This window comes from Lissotriton vulgaris, chromosome 11 (assembly GCF_964263255.1).
Source record: "Lissotriton vulgaris chromosome 11, aLisVul1.2, whole genome shotgun sequence".
Taxonomy (NCBI): Eukaryota; Metazoa; Chordata; class Amphibia; order Caudata; family Salamandridae; genus Lissotriton; species Lissotriton vulgaris.
In genome coordinates, this window is record NC_141699.1 from 541,789,856 (window position 1) to 541,805,843 (window position 15,988).

A 15,988-nucleotide genomic window follows, 5' to 3' on the forward strand; every position below is an offset into this window, starting at 1 on the left:
CAATTCCGGGTGGATGACCAACTCTTCGTTGGTTACGTGGGCGCGAAGAAGGGAAAGGCTGTACACAAGAGGACCATCTCCAGGTGGATCATCTTGTGCATCCAAGCATGTTACTCCATGGCGAGGAAGGAGCCCCCGGCTGGATTGCGGGCTCATTCCACTCGGGCCACGGCAACGACAACTGCCCTGGGCCGCGGTGTCCCCCTGCAGGACATCTGTCAGGCAGCCACGTGGGCCTCGCTGCACACGTTCGCAAGACACTACTGCCTGGACAGTCAAGTCCGGAGGGATGGCTTCTTTGGCCGTTCCGTCCTCCAGGACTTTCTGGTGTGATATTGGTTCGCAGACCCACCACCGGGGTTGGTATTGCTGGGGTATCTATTCTAAGGTAAGGAATCTATCACTAACGTGTCTCTTTCAGATGCACAAGTTACTACTTGTGTAACGATATATCTGTAAGAGACATTAGTTAGTGATAGATTCCTTACCGCCCTCCCATCCTCCCCGTTCTGCGAACCGATATTTAGGGTTAAGGTCATCCCCTTTCAGGGCCCTAGTTTCATGGCACCAGTGTTAGTTCTATCATGGCTCTGCGTATCTGGCGCGGAAAAGCTGTGTTATCAGAACTGACGTCAGCGCGCATGGGCGCCGTCTATATACTCCGATGACGTCATCCCGGCGCTCACGACGCCGACGACGGACGCGGAGCCGCAGACGACGCCTACCAGCGCGCAGGGGTATTGCTACGCAAAAATTTCCGGATCCAGTCTGACGCCTGGGGATATTCTAAGGTAAGGAATCTATCACTAACTAATGTCTCTTACAGATATATCGTTACACAAGTAGTAACTTGTGCTTCGCCACGAGGGCACTCCCTGACAAACTCTGGGGGCCAATCTTTTTCAGCTAACAGAATATCATAGCCTTTTGAGAGTTTATCCCAAAATAGACCCCTTATTTTCCTAGTCTTATCACCCTCTATACGCAATGTTATGTCGTATATCTTATGGGGCTCGCTAAGTCTGGTGTCGGCAGTTTCAACCTAAATGTATTCATTCGTGTCCACTGTCTCCAGATGACTCATCAGGATCTTGCGGGCTATAGTGATTTCTGCTGCACTGTCTAGCATTGTCTGTGCCCACTCCCCGTTTTTCAACTGTGTCCTCAGTATTCTCGGCATGTTCGATTACTCTAATACTGGCTACCTTCTTTTTTGGACATTGAGATTTTTTACTCTGAGCAGGTTCCTTGTCTTTGGACTTGGTGTGCTCTCCTGGGTCTGACCGTCCTCTTCTTTCCGATTTCTGCGAAAAAGATCGAGAGGGACGTGTATCAATACTTTGATATCTATCAGGTTTTTTCAAATTATCCCTATTTCTAAGGTTATATCTTTTCTCAGAGGGCTCCCTCTGGGGAGACTGGTGTTCTTGAGTCAGAGTTCTTTCCCTCCGTCTAGGAGACCTTCCTCTGGACTGGAAAACTTTTTCTTTGGGAATGGATTGTTTATTTCCATCCCAGCTCTTTTTAGGAGTGTTTAAATTATTTTTAATAAATAATTTTTCAGGATTTTTGAGCAGTTGGAGCTTTACTGGTTTTCCACCCAAGCTGTCTCTACCTAGTTATTCATAGCATTTCTCTATGATTCTGGCAAGCTCAATTGGTTGATCTGTTATATCTGTTTCCTTCAATTTCTGGCGGATCGCCACAGATGCAGCTTCTCCTTTTATGTTGGCTAGTAATATAGCCGAGACCTGCTTGAAGTCTTTCAGTAATTTCATACCAAGAGTTAAAGCAGGTTCTGGACCGTATTCATTCTGAATCTGTTTTAGCACTTCTGGTATTACCGCCATTGACGGAACACCATGTGTTTTTGTGTAAATGGAAGCAAAGACTGTACCCCAAGTGTCACAGTCCTCCACGTGTGGTGCGACCCCCATTGGAAGGCAGATGGTCAAGATTCTGTGTTTCTCAATAGGGGTAGTATTCGGAAATACTGCCTCTATTTGAGTAATTTTCTGCGCTAACCAGAAAGGAATTTGTTCCCGTTTTACGGGTGTTTAACCAAGACATGATTGTATGTTCTGTGGTGTACTTGTATTAGTGTTCCCCTGATGAGGGGTCAGCTGTGGTACATTAACAGCTGGTTGGACTGTTGCAGTCCGCATTACATATTGGACTAATTGCCTATGTATTTTAATTAATGTTTTTAGCTGTGCTAACAGCTCTTCTTTAGACATTTTTGCAATGTCCGGATGTGGTGTGTAGCTGGCTAGAACCGGCCACGTTGCTCCTGGTCTTCCTAGTGGACCGAGCCTGGTAATATGATCATTATGTTTTAGGGCGCCTTTAAACCAAAGTAATTGTTCTTGGTATTTTAATGGGATTTCAATCTCCTCAAAAGGAGCGTATTCATCCGGTGGAACTCCTACTACGTAGTAGTGGAACTCGTGTGTTGTGTGCAGTTTTCCAACAACCGTGCAAACATGACAACTTTGCTCCTCAGATAAGAGTCAATCCTCTAGAGTCGTGTGAAACAATAGACAGTTATTTTACTCAGTCAGTTGTTGTGCAGATTACTTTCACAATATGTAGAGAATAGAGAGACGGGCGTTTTCAATAAAAGTGTTATTTATTGAACAGTCTTTCTTCTCATACAAGAGAAATGAATTGCCACAATTGCAAGACTAGTTATTATAAAAAGTACGTACAGTAAGATGAGTATTGCGAAATAATACTGTAAAAGCTTTGATATGGTTTCTTAGCCATACAATGGTTTAAAATGAATAAAACATATATACATTCATATATACATTAGGCTAAAATACTCAACTGGTGCTTCTAACTACGCCTACCCCAGTGTACCTGACATAAGCCTAATACTTGGGAGGGGAGTAAGTAAGTGGCTTTAGTTAAGTTGGTTTTGCCAAGGTTTGCTTCAAGAATTCTCTCTAAGGGTTTAGTCAACACCATACCTCTGGAATAGAATGCTGGAGGTCTGGTATCTCCTTCAGGGAACTCGATATCCCAGTCACTCGCAAGAGTAGGCTGGAAACGCCGGAGCTGGATTTTCTCGGCAAGAGAAAAGACAGCGTCTCTCTCAGCGCGTCGAGGAGGAGGGGCAGCGTCCGTGGGCAGCTTGCATCTGCTGGGCTCTTTCAGGGGACGGCTGTTCAGCTCCTGTGTTCACCACACCATTGTTCGCTCGTTCGCAGTGATAGCATAAGCAGCGATAACGGCAGTGATGTCTATGAGGCAGCTAGCCAGCCTTTGCTTAAGGCAACGTTGGTAATATTTATACCTGAAAGGTGCCTTGTTTGACGTAATTTTTTTTAGACATAAGACGTCAATAAAGATGTCACTAGGAAGTGATCGTCTATCAGTGCTCATTAGAGTTCTATTACTAATCAAAACATAGCAAGCGGGGCTTTCCCAGGTTGCTGAGTTTTTATTTTGTTGAAGAACTCGGAGTGTTAATCTAGGAATCTTAGATAGTGACTTCTGCTATGTCATTGCACTAATGAGCTGCAAAGGAAGTTGCAGAGGAAGCGATTCTGAAATGTGGCTCTGTTCATGTGAGGCCAGAGACGAGTTTCTGAATATTGCATTTGATCGGTTATGTCAATATAGGGAATAAATGGATTTATAGCCGTATAGACGCATAAGGTCACAGTATCGATCAGGGTCCTAGATTAGAACGCGACAATTCCAGCGATTTGTACAATTCTGGGGTCTGGGCCTCAATATTTATACTCTGTTTCTCTTTGTTCTTTTGGTAAAATAGTGTCTGTGCCCAGCCCAAACCAGTTCTGTCCTCTCTGGCCCAGCTTCCTGGAAGGAGTTGGAGACAGCATTATCCAAGGCAGACCAGGCCTATTCAGGTGCAAAGAAATCTCCTCCCACTGCTCTAAATGCAGCCCAGGTCTATTCAGCCCAGCCCTGACTCATCCAGGAAAGGCAGGACACACCTTGACACCCCCCCACCCCCCCTATGGCTGTCTGAAGAGAGTGCACATCCCCAGCCCCTGTCACTCCAAAGCCAGACAGATAATCCACAAACCCAGCAGAGAGGCACACAGGATGGCTAAGCAAGAAAATACCTACTTTCTAAAAGTGGTATTTTCAAACACAGAACACAAAAATCATCTTTACTAAAAGATGCATTTTTATATTCTGAGTTCAGGCATACTAAACCTCATTTCCCTACTTGTCCCAATGGGAAGATATGCTTATAAGATGTTATAAGTAAACTGGGACAGATAGCTTTTCCATAGTGAAAAACGAAATACACTGTAATTCACTACCAGGACATGTCACGCACAGCCGTACATTTCCTACCTTTAATATACACGGCACCCTGTCCACAGGGGTACCTTGGGCCTACCATAGGGGTGACTTACATGTAAGAAAGGGGAAGGTTGGGGCCTGGCTAGTAGGTGCACCTACCAGGTCGAAATGTCAGTTACAAACGTTACATGGGCTGCTTGTGTGGGTGGCACAACCAGTGCTGCAGGCCAACTAACAGCATTTGATTTACAGCCAGTGGCACCCTAAGTGCACTTATCTGAAAGAGACACGCTAGTGATAGATTCCTTACCTTAGAATATCCCCAGGCGTCAGACTGGATCCGGAAACATTTGCGTAGCAATACCCCTGCGCGTCGGTAGGCGTCGTCTGCGGCTCCGCGTCCGTCGTCGGCGTCGTCAGCGCCGGAATGACGTCGTCGGAGTACTTAGACGCCGCCCATGCGCGCTGACGTCAGTTCTTCTTTTTTCCGCGCCAGCTAGCGCAGATCCGGAAGAAGCTCTACCCCCAGTCAATTTTTGACTGAACTTTTTTGATCTTTTTGGTCTCTCTTGTTGTCGAGTTCTCAACTCTATTGGTGCCAGGGATGCCCGGGTTCAAGCCTTGCTCGAAGTGCGATCGACTCATGTCGGTCACGGACCCCCATCGCCGGTGCCTGAAGTGCTTAGGCCTCGACCACGACGATCTGACCTGCTCCGACTGCCGGGCCCCGACGTCGAAGGCTAGGCGGGAGCGGTCCCGCAAGCGACTCGAGCTGAGGCAGTCGGCCCGCGCCGCTCCAGGTCCCGGTCCCACGGGAGGTCGAGGGACAGGTCGCGAGGTCGGAGTCATCAAAGCTCCGGAAGTGGACACCGATCGTCTGGTTCCAAGTCCTCAGGTAAGAGGCATGAGAGGTCGGAGCGACGTCATCGATCCTCCATCCCCCCCCCCCCCCAAAGACGCCCCCGACGCTCGTACGATGCGGCCGGGGGCTCGGGCGACACCGCCCACGCGGCTCCGCGGGAGTCGCAAGTGTCGCCGCCTGCCCCACACCTTCGGGTCCCTGGGCACGGCGCGACGCCGGAGGAGGTCGAGAGGTACCTCATGGCCATGAGGGCCCTCCCTCCTCAGTCGGTTCCCGTGGCGCCTTCGGGCCCAACGGTTCCGTCTGGAGGTCCTACCTGGTCGGGCGCTTCGGCCCAGACGTCGTTCGGGTGCTTCGGCTCCGGCGCCGCCGGCGACTTCGGTCTCGGCGCCGCAGGTCCTCACCGGATCCGGTTCCGGATCCGGGGCGTCGCCGGTCCACCTTACGACCTCACCGGCGCCGTCCCCACAGGTGTCGCCCCCGGCGCCCACTGTGGTTGCCGCCCCCAATGTTTCCTGCGGTCCGACTCAGGCGCCGGAAGGGCACCGCTGGGCGCCGATTCCGTCGGTCTTTGGGGGTTTTTATCTCCACGAGGAGGCCCTGTCTGCTAATCCTGGTTTACAGGACACAGGTGACGAGGAAGATTGGGAGGGGTCCGAGGACCCTCTGGCACTAGATTGCCAGTCTCAACAGGACTGGACATATGAGCTTGGGGAGGCCAGTGGTCTTGACACTTCGCCAGACACTGGATTTAACTCACCTCCGACTGTGGCTTCGGATGCGGGTTCTACTTATAGCGTAGTGTTGACGAAGGCAGCTAAGGCCTTAAACCTTAAGCTCCCCGTCGCGGCCGTGAGGACTAACCTCCTCACAGAGGTCCTCAAACCGCAGTCAAGCTCCATGGAGCCCCTGCTGCCGTTCAATGAGGCCTTGTGTGACGTTCTTGTGGGCACTTGGTCCAAGCCCGCCACAGGCCCGCCTGTGGATAGGAACGTGGCCAGAGGCTACCGCCCGGCCCCGGGCGACCAATGCTTTTTGTCCACCCATCCCACCCCGAGAGTCTGGTCATCCAGGCCTCAAACTCCCAGACCGCATTCCCGTCGGCCCCGTCCGACAGGGAATCCAAGAGATACGAACAGTTCGGGAAGAAGGTTTTCTCGTCTGTTAGCTTAGGGCTGCGGTCTGTGAATACCGCCTGTCTCTTGGGCCGCTACACCCACACTCTGTGGGACACGGTTGCGGAGGTGCTGCCACAATGCCCGGAGGAGGTCCAGGCTAAACTCGGCCAAGCCCTTGCGGAAGGCCGAGATGCAGCACGCTTTTCTATCCGGTGTGGGCTGGATACAACGGACTCACTGGGCAGGGCGATGGCAACGACAGTGGCGGTTCGCGCCACGCCTTGTTGAGGTCCGCCAACTTCTCGGCCGATGTCCAGGCCACACTCCTGGACATGCCGTTTGATGGCCGTCGCCTCTTCGGCGACAAGGCAGACCATGCGCTGGAACGTTTCAAGGACTCCAGGGCTACGGCCAAGTCCTTGGGCCTCACGGCCCCACGCCAGCAATCGGGTGCCTTTCGCTCCTTTCGTGGCCACGAAGGGGCGCCCCACCAAGTACTGTCAGCCACGCGCTGCAGAATGTCTAACAGCGCGGTGGCGGACGTGGAAACCGCCGTGGCGGCGGTCGGGGACCACGGCGAGGCCAGTCCACACCTCCCTCAGCAGCACCTGCCTCAAAACCTTCCTAGTCCGAGTTTTCAGGCTCATTCAGTGTCGACCAAGGTAACACCATGGCGCTCATCCTGTTGGATTTGAGCGCAGCGTTCGACACTGTGTCACATTCCATCCTTATCGACTCTCTGAAATCTCTAGGAGTGGGTGGCCAGGCCTTGGCCTGGCTGGTGTCTTTCCTTAATGACCGAAGTTTCCAAGTGTTCTCTCCTAAAGCAGCTTCCACCATCTGTCCATCTACCCGCGGTGTCCCTCAAGGCTCAATCCTTAGTCCCTTATTATTTAATATTTATGTTAAACCCTTAGCATCCATTGTAGAACAGGCTGGACTTACCCTGTTTTCGTACGCGGATGACACCCAGATTGTCTTCTCCCTATCAGGGAGAGACGAGAACAACATCTCCGCACTCAAGTCAGGCCTCACTCTTGTGGCCGATTGGATGCGGAGAAATTGTCTCAAACTGAATGGGAAGAAGACCGAGGTGGTCATTCTGGGCCGGAATAAACATCTCTGGGGTCCCTGCCACTGGCCCACTGAATTGGGTACCGCGCCAACACCTTCCACCGCTGTTCGCAACCTGGGTGTTATCATAGATGATAGATTATCTATGCGACAACAGGCCACTAAGGTTGCAGCCATCTGTTTTTCAACGTTGCGGTGGCTCCACAAGATCCTGTGGATGCTTCCTCTCTCCTCCCGCAGAACCGTAGTCCAAGCGCTTGTAACATCTCGCCTGGACTATGGCAATATCCTTTATCTGGGCGCAGATAAAGCCACCTTACAGGTGCTACAGGTAGTGCAAAATGCAGCTGCGCGCCTTCTTAAAAATATTCCCAGACGCTCCTCAGCCAAGGCCGCCTTACATGACCTTCACTGGTTGAGTATCCCTGAACGTATCAAATTCAAGGCACTTTGCTATATGTTCAAGGTTAAGCAAGGCAGCGCCCCAGCCTACCTCCAAAAGCTGATAACACCCTATAAACCCCTACGGCCACTAAGGTCATCGGACATGGGAAATTTTACCATGCCAAGATGGAAGCTGACAAAAATGGGAGGTCGCTCCTTCTCCACCCTGGGACCCAAATATTGGAACTCACTCCCATTGGCTCTAAAATTAGAGACCAATTTGTTTCGCTTCCGTAAGGCCTTAAAGACACTGCTTTTCACTCAACGTGCCCAATAGTCTGCTGTAGCTCAATCAGGTGAAGCTGCCTCTTTCTTCTTTAGTCTATCCCTTGCGCCGGGAAACCCACTGTGGGTAGCTGTGCGCGATACAAGCTTAAATAAATAAATAAAATAAAAATGTGACGCCTGTGGGAGGCATGGTTCGCCATCACCTCTCCCACTGGCACACAGTCACTTCGGACAGGTGGGTGCGGCAGATTGTCCGAAGGGGCTACTCCCTCCCCTTCGAGGCATCCCCTCCATCCATGCCACCGCAGTGCCACCGCGTGTCGGGGGATCACTTACAACTTCTGCAAGAGGAAGTCACGGCCCTCTTGGCCAAGAGGGCCATCGAGCGCGTTCCTGGGCCAGAAGTAGGGTGTGGATGTTACTCCCACTACTTTCTGGTACCCAAGAAGGGCAAAGGGGGCCTACGCCCTATCTTGGACCTGCGGAACGTCAACAGCTTCCTCCGAAAGGAGAAGTTCAAGATGCTGACTTTGGCCCAGGTCCTAGCTGCCCTGGACCCGGGAGACTGGATGGTAGCGTTGGACCTGCAGGACGCCTATTTCCACATCCCCGTCCTGCCGGCCCACCGGCGTTACCTGCGGTTCACGGTAGGCCAAGAGCACTTTCAGTTTACCGTGCTCCCCTTCGGCCTTACCAGCGCCCCACGGGTGCTCACGAAGGTGATGGCGGTGGTCGCAGCTCATCTGCGCAGGCAGGGGGTATCAGTCTTCCCCTACCTCGACGACTGGTTGTTGAAGGCGGGCTCGCCCCAGGTAGTCGTCACCCACCTCCAGACTATGGCCGACCTCCTGCACTTGCTGGGGTTCTCCATCAATGTGCCGAAGTCGCACCTGTGTCCCTCTCAGAAGCTCCTCTTCATCGGAGCGGTTCTCGACTCGGCGCAGTTTCGGGTTTACCCACCCGAACAGCGGGTTCGGGATATTCAGGCTCTGATTCCCATCTTCCAGCCGTTATCCCGAATCTTGGTCAGGTTGACGCTGCGGCTTCTGGGGCTGATGGCCTCCTGCATCCTTCTGGTGCATCACGCCAGGTGGCGGATGCGGGTTCTGCAGTGGGACCTGAAGTTTCAGTGGGCCCAGCATCAGGGCAACCTGTCCGATCATGTCTTGATCTCGGAGGGCACTGCGAGACAACTGCAGTGGTGGCTCACGGACCGCGACTGGGTCAGTGGCAGATCCCTCTCCCTACCCCACCCGGAGCACGTGGTTGTGACGGACGCGTCCCTCCAGGGCTCGGGAGGCCACATGGGAGAGGCGGAGATCAGAGGCCTCTGGTCTCTGGCGGAGTCCCGGCTCCATATCAACATGTTGGAGCTGCGGGCGATTCCTCTAGCACTGAAAGCATTCCTCCCCTCTGTTCGAGGGAGTGCAGTGCAAGTGTTCACCGACAACACCACCGCCATGTGGTGCTGCAACAAACAAGGCGGAGTGGGGTCGTGGACCCTTTGCCAGGAGGCTCTGTGCCTATGGCAATGGCTGGAACATCAGGGCGTGACCCTGGTGGTTCAACACCTGGCAGGCTCTCTGAATGCCAGGGCGGACGAACTCAGCTGTCGGTGCTTGATGGATCACGAATGGCGTCTGAACTCGGACGTGGCGCAAGGTCTCTTTCAGCAATGGGGAGAGCCTTGGTTAGATCTATTCGCCACAGAAGAGAACGCGCAATGTCATCAGTTCTGCGCGTTGGAATTTCCAAGGCGGCACTCGCTCGGAGACGCTTTTCGTCGCGAGTTGAGCTGCGATCTGTTGTACGCCTTTCCGCCTATACCACTTCTGCCCAGAGTGCTGAAGAAGATCAGGCACGACCGGGCCCAGGTAATCCTGGTGGCTCCAGACTGGGCAAGAAGATACTGGTATCCCGAGCTACTCAGCATGTCAGTCGATCCCCGATTCGTCTGACTCTTCGGGAGGACCTTCTGTCGCAGAAGCAGGGGACGGTCCTGCACCCGAACCTGTCCAGTCTCCACCTACAAGCTTGGAGATTGAGCGGCGACAGTTGAGGCCATTTGACTTGCCTCCTGAAGTCTGTGATATCATTCTGGCAGCCAGGCGTCCCTCCACAAAGTCGGTATATGCCTGCAGGTGGAACAGATTTGTGGTATGGTGCACAGCAAAGGCTGTGGATCCTCTCTCTGCACCCCTTTCGGAAGTGCTGCTCTTTCTTCTTTCCCTTGCCCGGCAGGGCTCTGCCCTGGGCACTCTTAAGGGGTACCTTTCTGCTCTTTCTGCCTTCTTAAAGCTTCCTGATCAGCCTTCTTTATTCAAGTCCCCCATTGAAAGTAGATTTCTGAAGGGCATCACACACATGTTCCCTCCTGTTCCCTTTGTGGTGCCCCAGTGGGACTTGAATCTTGTTCTCACTTATTTGATGTGTGCTCCCTTTGAGCCGCTACATAACTGTCCTCTCCGTCTTCTCACATTGAAGACTGCTTTCCTGGTCGCCATCACCTCTGCCAGGAGAGTGAGTGAGCTCCAGGCTCTATCTTGTACTCCACCTTTCCTATCTGTTCATCCTGACAAGGTGGTGTTGCGTACACGACCTTCCTTTCTGCCCAAGGTTGTCACGGCCTTCCACATTGGGCAGTCCATTACTTTGCCCACCTTCTTTCCGCCTCCGCATCCCTCGAAAGAGGAAGAGAGGCTCCACCGTCTGGATCCAAAACGTGCGCTCTCCTATTACATAGACCGCACACGCCAATTCCGGGTGGATGACCAACTCTTTGTTGGTTACGTGGGCGCGAAGAAGGGAAAGGCGGTACACAAGAGGACCATTTCGCGGTGGATCATCTTGTGTATTCAGGCATGTTACTCCATGGCGAAGAAGGAGCCCCCTGCTGGATTACGGGCTCATTCCACTCGTGCCACGGCAACAACAACTGCCCTGGGCCGAGGAGTCCCTTTACAGGACATTTGCCAGGCAGCAACGTGGGCCTCGCTGCACACGTTCGCACGACATTACTGCCTGAACAGTCAAGTCCGGAGGGATGGCTATTTTGGCCGTTCCGTCCTCCAGGACTTTCTGGTGTGATTATTGGTTCGCAGACCCACCACCACGGGGTTGGTATTGCTGGGGTATCTATTCTAAGGTAAGGAATCTATCACTAACGTGTCTCTTTCAGATGCACAAGTTACTACTTGTGTAACGATATATCTGTAAGAGACATTAGTTAGTGATAGATTCCTTACCGACCCACCCATCCTCCCCGTTCTGCGAACCGATATCTAGGGTTAAGGTCATCCCCTTTCAGGGCCCTAGTTTCATGGCACCAGTGTTGGTTCTATCATGGCTCTGCATATCTGGCGCGGAATAGCTGTGTATCAGAACTGACGTCAGCGCGCATGGGCGGCGTCTAAGTACTCCGACGACGTCATTCCGGCGCTCACGACGCCGACGACGGACGCGGAGCCGCAGACGACGCCTACCGACGCGCAGCGGTATTGCTACGCAAAAGTTTCCGGATCCAGTCTGACGCCTGGGGATATTCTAAGGTAAGGAATCTATCACTAACTAATGTCTCTTACAGATATATCGTTACACAAGTAGTAACTTGTGCGACTAGGGACTTACTAGTAAACCAGATATGCCATTCACGGAAACACCAATGCATAACACAATATACAATAGGAGCACCTGCACTTTAACAATGAGCACCAGTGAGAAAGTGTGTAGAGACACTAAACCTGCAAAAACAGAGTCAAAACTGGGAGGTCAGAAAGCAAAAAAACACACCAAAAGATGCCAGGTCTAACAGAAGGTATTAGGTATCAGGGCACTTTACATGAACACCAGTTGAATTGCATAAGGACACATTAATTTTTGTTAGGCACAAGGAGATTAAGTGATTTGCCTAAAATCACAAGATGTTGAGCGTCGCTGCCAAGACTCCAACCTGGTTCCCCAGATTTGATGTCGACCGCTCTAGCCGTTAGGCCACATCCTCTCCCCTTCCCTTCAATTTTTGGAGGGAGTCATATACCAAAGCACAGTTCTTATTTTGCATATAAGTAGTTTTGTCCTCTCTTAAAACATGAATGACTGTATCCTTCAATGAGTTTATTTGCTAGACCTCGTATTCCCTAAGCAAAGCCTTACTATGGGTCACGCCATTCAGTAAGTTATATGGTCTGATTGTAAATTGATACTTGTATAGCGCACTACTCACCCGCAAGGGTCTCAAGGCGCTTGTACGAATACCGCTGTGGAACCCGTCCTCGCTTTCCCTGTGAGGCGTCCACTCCTGGGCGCCCCCAGGGTGAAGGCCAGGCGTCCTTAGCGTTGTGGGGGCCGTTGTGGAGATTAAGCAAGCTATTGCCCAGAGTTGCAGAGTGGGACTCTATGATTGGAATAGGCACCGAGGCGAGAATGATCAGGACCGTGGAATTTTGAGCCCAAGACCCACCGAGGCGGGGAATTGAACCCTTGTCCCGGGCTAGACCTCTGCATCAGGGTCTGCCGCTCTAACTATTGAGCCACACTTCTCCATCCTCTATCCTTATCTCTTTTACTGTGACATTAAAGGAGACCCCGAGCCCATACACCTAAATATGGCTAAGGATGTCATTTATAATGTAACCTGGTCCACCGAAAATATTTCAAAATAGATGATCTACTGGCTACGTCCTAGTCTTCTTCGAGTCAACACTGGAACAAATCAAATCTTTCACACATGATGACTACATTTTAGTCGTATCGCAGATAATCTTGTGCGGTCCTGTCTTCTTCGACTGAAAATTTTAACCTTCTAGCAAGACAACTGTAAATGGTTCACATCAGCTATTAGACCAGTAAAAACCCAAGGAGACTAGAATGGCAGTGAAGGAAGTCATGTGACCCCAACTGATGTTATGCATCCACTGTTACAGGCAGCTGCTCACAAAACATTTTGGTTTTTCAAAAACAAATTGATGATCCTGGGAGTTTTTAAATTAATTTTGTTCAGTACATGGTCCTTGTCTGTACATACCTGAAACATTGCTTCAGTCTGTCCACTAGGTTGCCAGTCTGATGCACCTACACTGACTAATCCAATTCCTTTGGGTCATCAGTGTAGGGTTTATGCCTTCACAAACGTCATGGTCCACCCAACTCAAAATAGAGATGGCGGACGAGGCCATCCACCACATTTGTAGTGGAGTACCCGGTCTTCCAAACTCTAAATCAAGCCCAGAATTTTCAACTGCAGACAAAGGGACAAGAGAGACAGAGCCAATCTAGTTAATGTCAACGTATGTTCTATAGGTCCACCATTCGCTACAATAGTCAACCCATTTATTTACATACTAGCAGCCCGCCCGAGCGTTGCCCGGGGCAGAAGGGGGCTGGGGGCAGCATTTCAGGCTTGCGTGCACTCCCGCCCCCGCCCGCCACAACATTGTCTGTGTCCTGAACAATGTCGTGGCTGCCGGGGGCCGGGGCGGAAGTACACGCAAGCCTGAAATGCTGCCCCAGACAATGAGCCTTACCGCAGTTGTTCCGGGCCAACCTCCCGCACCGGCTCCCTCCCGTCCCGTGTCCCAGAGCCTTACCTGAGCCGCCACTCCTCCCCAAGCTCCTCACTTCACCGCCGCTCCTCCTCGTCATCACGTATGTTGCGGCCAGCGCTACGTCGCGGCCGTCAGCGTCGCCGCCGGCACTACTTTCAGGGCACTACTTATTTTTTTTTAAGTTATATTTTTAAATTTACGTTTTTTTTCTTTCTATAGTTATATGTCCATCCGCACACCCTGAGGATTACAACAATGTATTGGGTGTGTGGATTGGCGCTGTGGTTCCCGAGTTTACCTTGCCAAAAAGTTTGTGTTCTCTCTTTATAATAGTATAGATGATTGACTAATTTTCAGCTTCATTCGATATTATGTTGAACTTCTTTTCACTATTAAACTGTCTAAATATTTATTTTTCAAATGCGTTTTTTTCACTTAGTTTGGCCTTCTTCTCTGTAGGTTTGTCATTGTCCGCCGTGAGAAGCTGATTGAGGATCACATGGCTAAACTGCGAACACACCCACGACCTGTGGAGGTGGACCCAGAGTGTTTGCGCTGGACTCCTATCATTGTCTCCAACACAGTCATCTCGGATGATGAGATAGAAGAAGAAGATAATGAAGAGGAACTGGAGCAGGGTTGTGTTTCACCAGAAGTCAGAGTAAGGGGTCTTACTTTTACTTTTGAAATAACCAGAGTGTGATCTACTTGTCAGCACTTTGTGGGCCTGAATATTTATGTTTAGAGTATTTGCTACTGTAGATCCAAGGCTTTACATGCTCCTGACATCTAATGTTGGTCCAGACATTGCAAGTTAGTAGATACTTCGGTTTTAAGGTGACTTATCATTTGGAGCTCTGGGAGCATCATGCTGCGTAAGCTAAAACCTTAATATCAGTTCAGTGAAATTGATACCTTCAACACATGAGGACATCCTGCGACTGCTGACCATTTTGGAACACAATCAGACCAAACATATTCAGGTCAGGTGTAGGAGAAAGAAGTGTGGGTGTATGTGTGTGTGTTAAGGTGTACGAATGCAGGAGGGCTATGGATAATAACCCATCCAGTTATGTGACTATTGCAACAGTTAGTGTGGTTAGATCGACATAGGGGTCTGCACCCTCTATCTCCAAAGGGATCCCGAGTAATTGAACTGTTCAGACTGCAGGCTGTGATGGGTAGGGAAGGGCAATGGTGCAATACAGTACTGATGGGTGACTTTTCAGCTAGCCAGGATGCAACCATGAGCTGATTCACACACCTCTCTTAGTCATTTATTAAAATTAAAAAAATAACAATGGTTATCATTGCCTTTCAACACAAGAGGGCAGGCGGAGAGGGAAGCTTGGAATTCCATTATTATGAAATATCCCAAAAATGAAGAAAATCAGCCTGGCTAAATCAGGCTTGCCAAATATGATGTAGATCACATGCTCTGCAGACTCCTGCCATCTAGTGTTGAGCACAGCCATTTGCAAGTTATTTTTCTTCAAAGAAGCTTTCGGTTTATGGATACCTCATGACTCCTCCATGAAGCCTACAGAGCACCAAGAAAAACACTACACCTCAGATTATTTTTTTCCACCGTCTGGTTTAAACGTTCATCTCAAGTTCGGGGACTATCAGCCAACAATCACTCTTAATCTGTCTCCCAGTGACCGAATTTTTCAGTTGCAGCATCAAAGACTCTTCCTCTTCAGCACTTTAAATGTGCCCTGCGCCGGAATGGTTCTGTAACCAGGTTGTCTGAGAATAACTTTTGGGGATGTAGGCTATGGAGAACATGTCTTTACTCCAGTATTGGAGCTTTCATAGATTCACATGCCTGAATCATTCCCAGTCATCGAGATGGGAGTCCCCAGTATGTAAAAAAGCAATGCTTAGATAAATACCAAACTGAAAAGAGGCCTAGGCCCATTTCCATTTTGCAACCCATAACTCATTATGTAAAAGAGACCAAAATTGTCCCTGAACTAATCAGAACCTCCCACCCTCTAGAACACTCCTGAGAGAACCTTTTGCCCTTCAGATTTTCTACTGCACGTTGTGCTAGAGAGTCTCCTTTGAGCTGTGCTCAAGTGTTCTCTTACTACTTAATTTTTTGAGTATTTTCCTGTGAATTTCAACTGCTGATATCATCTGCATTGCTGACTACTATTTCATTCTACCTGAGGATGTCTGGAAAAGAGAAGAACGGTTTGTTTAGAGCCTGTGCCACTTCTTCAAAGAAGAGGCTCTTCACTGATGACCCTCATTCAGACTGCATCTACTGTCTTTACCCGGACCATCAAGCGAAAGACTGTATGGTATGTCGTACCTTTTCGAGCAAAACTCTAAGGGGCCGTGAAGGATGCCTTTTAATATGGCTTCAAAAGCTTAAGGCCAGAAAGGAGGTTATCTCCAGTGATAGTGATGAGGCATCCTCTTCATCA

General features: G+C 50.4%; 1 protein-coding gene across 2 annotated transcripts in view; it reads left to right on the forward strand.

The window, feature by feature from the left end:
- The window catches only part of KAT6A (lysine acetyltransferase 6A), a 1,442,101-nt gene that overhangs the window by 1,169,829 nt on the left and 256,284 nt on the right, over positions 1-15,988 (forward strand). For both annotated transcript variants that reach the window (XM_086943585.1, XM_086943586.1), the window contains exon 14: positions 14,013-14,214. In XM_086943585.1, the coding sequence (XP_086799711.1) occupies positions 14,013-14,214 (202 nt within the window). The remainder of the gene's footprint in view (positions 1-14,012; positions 14,215-15,988) is intronic.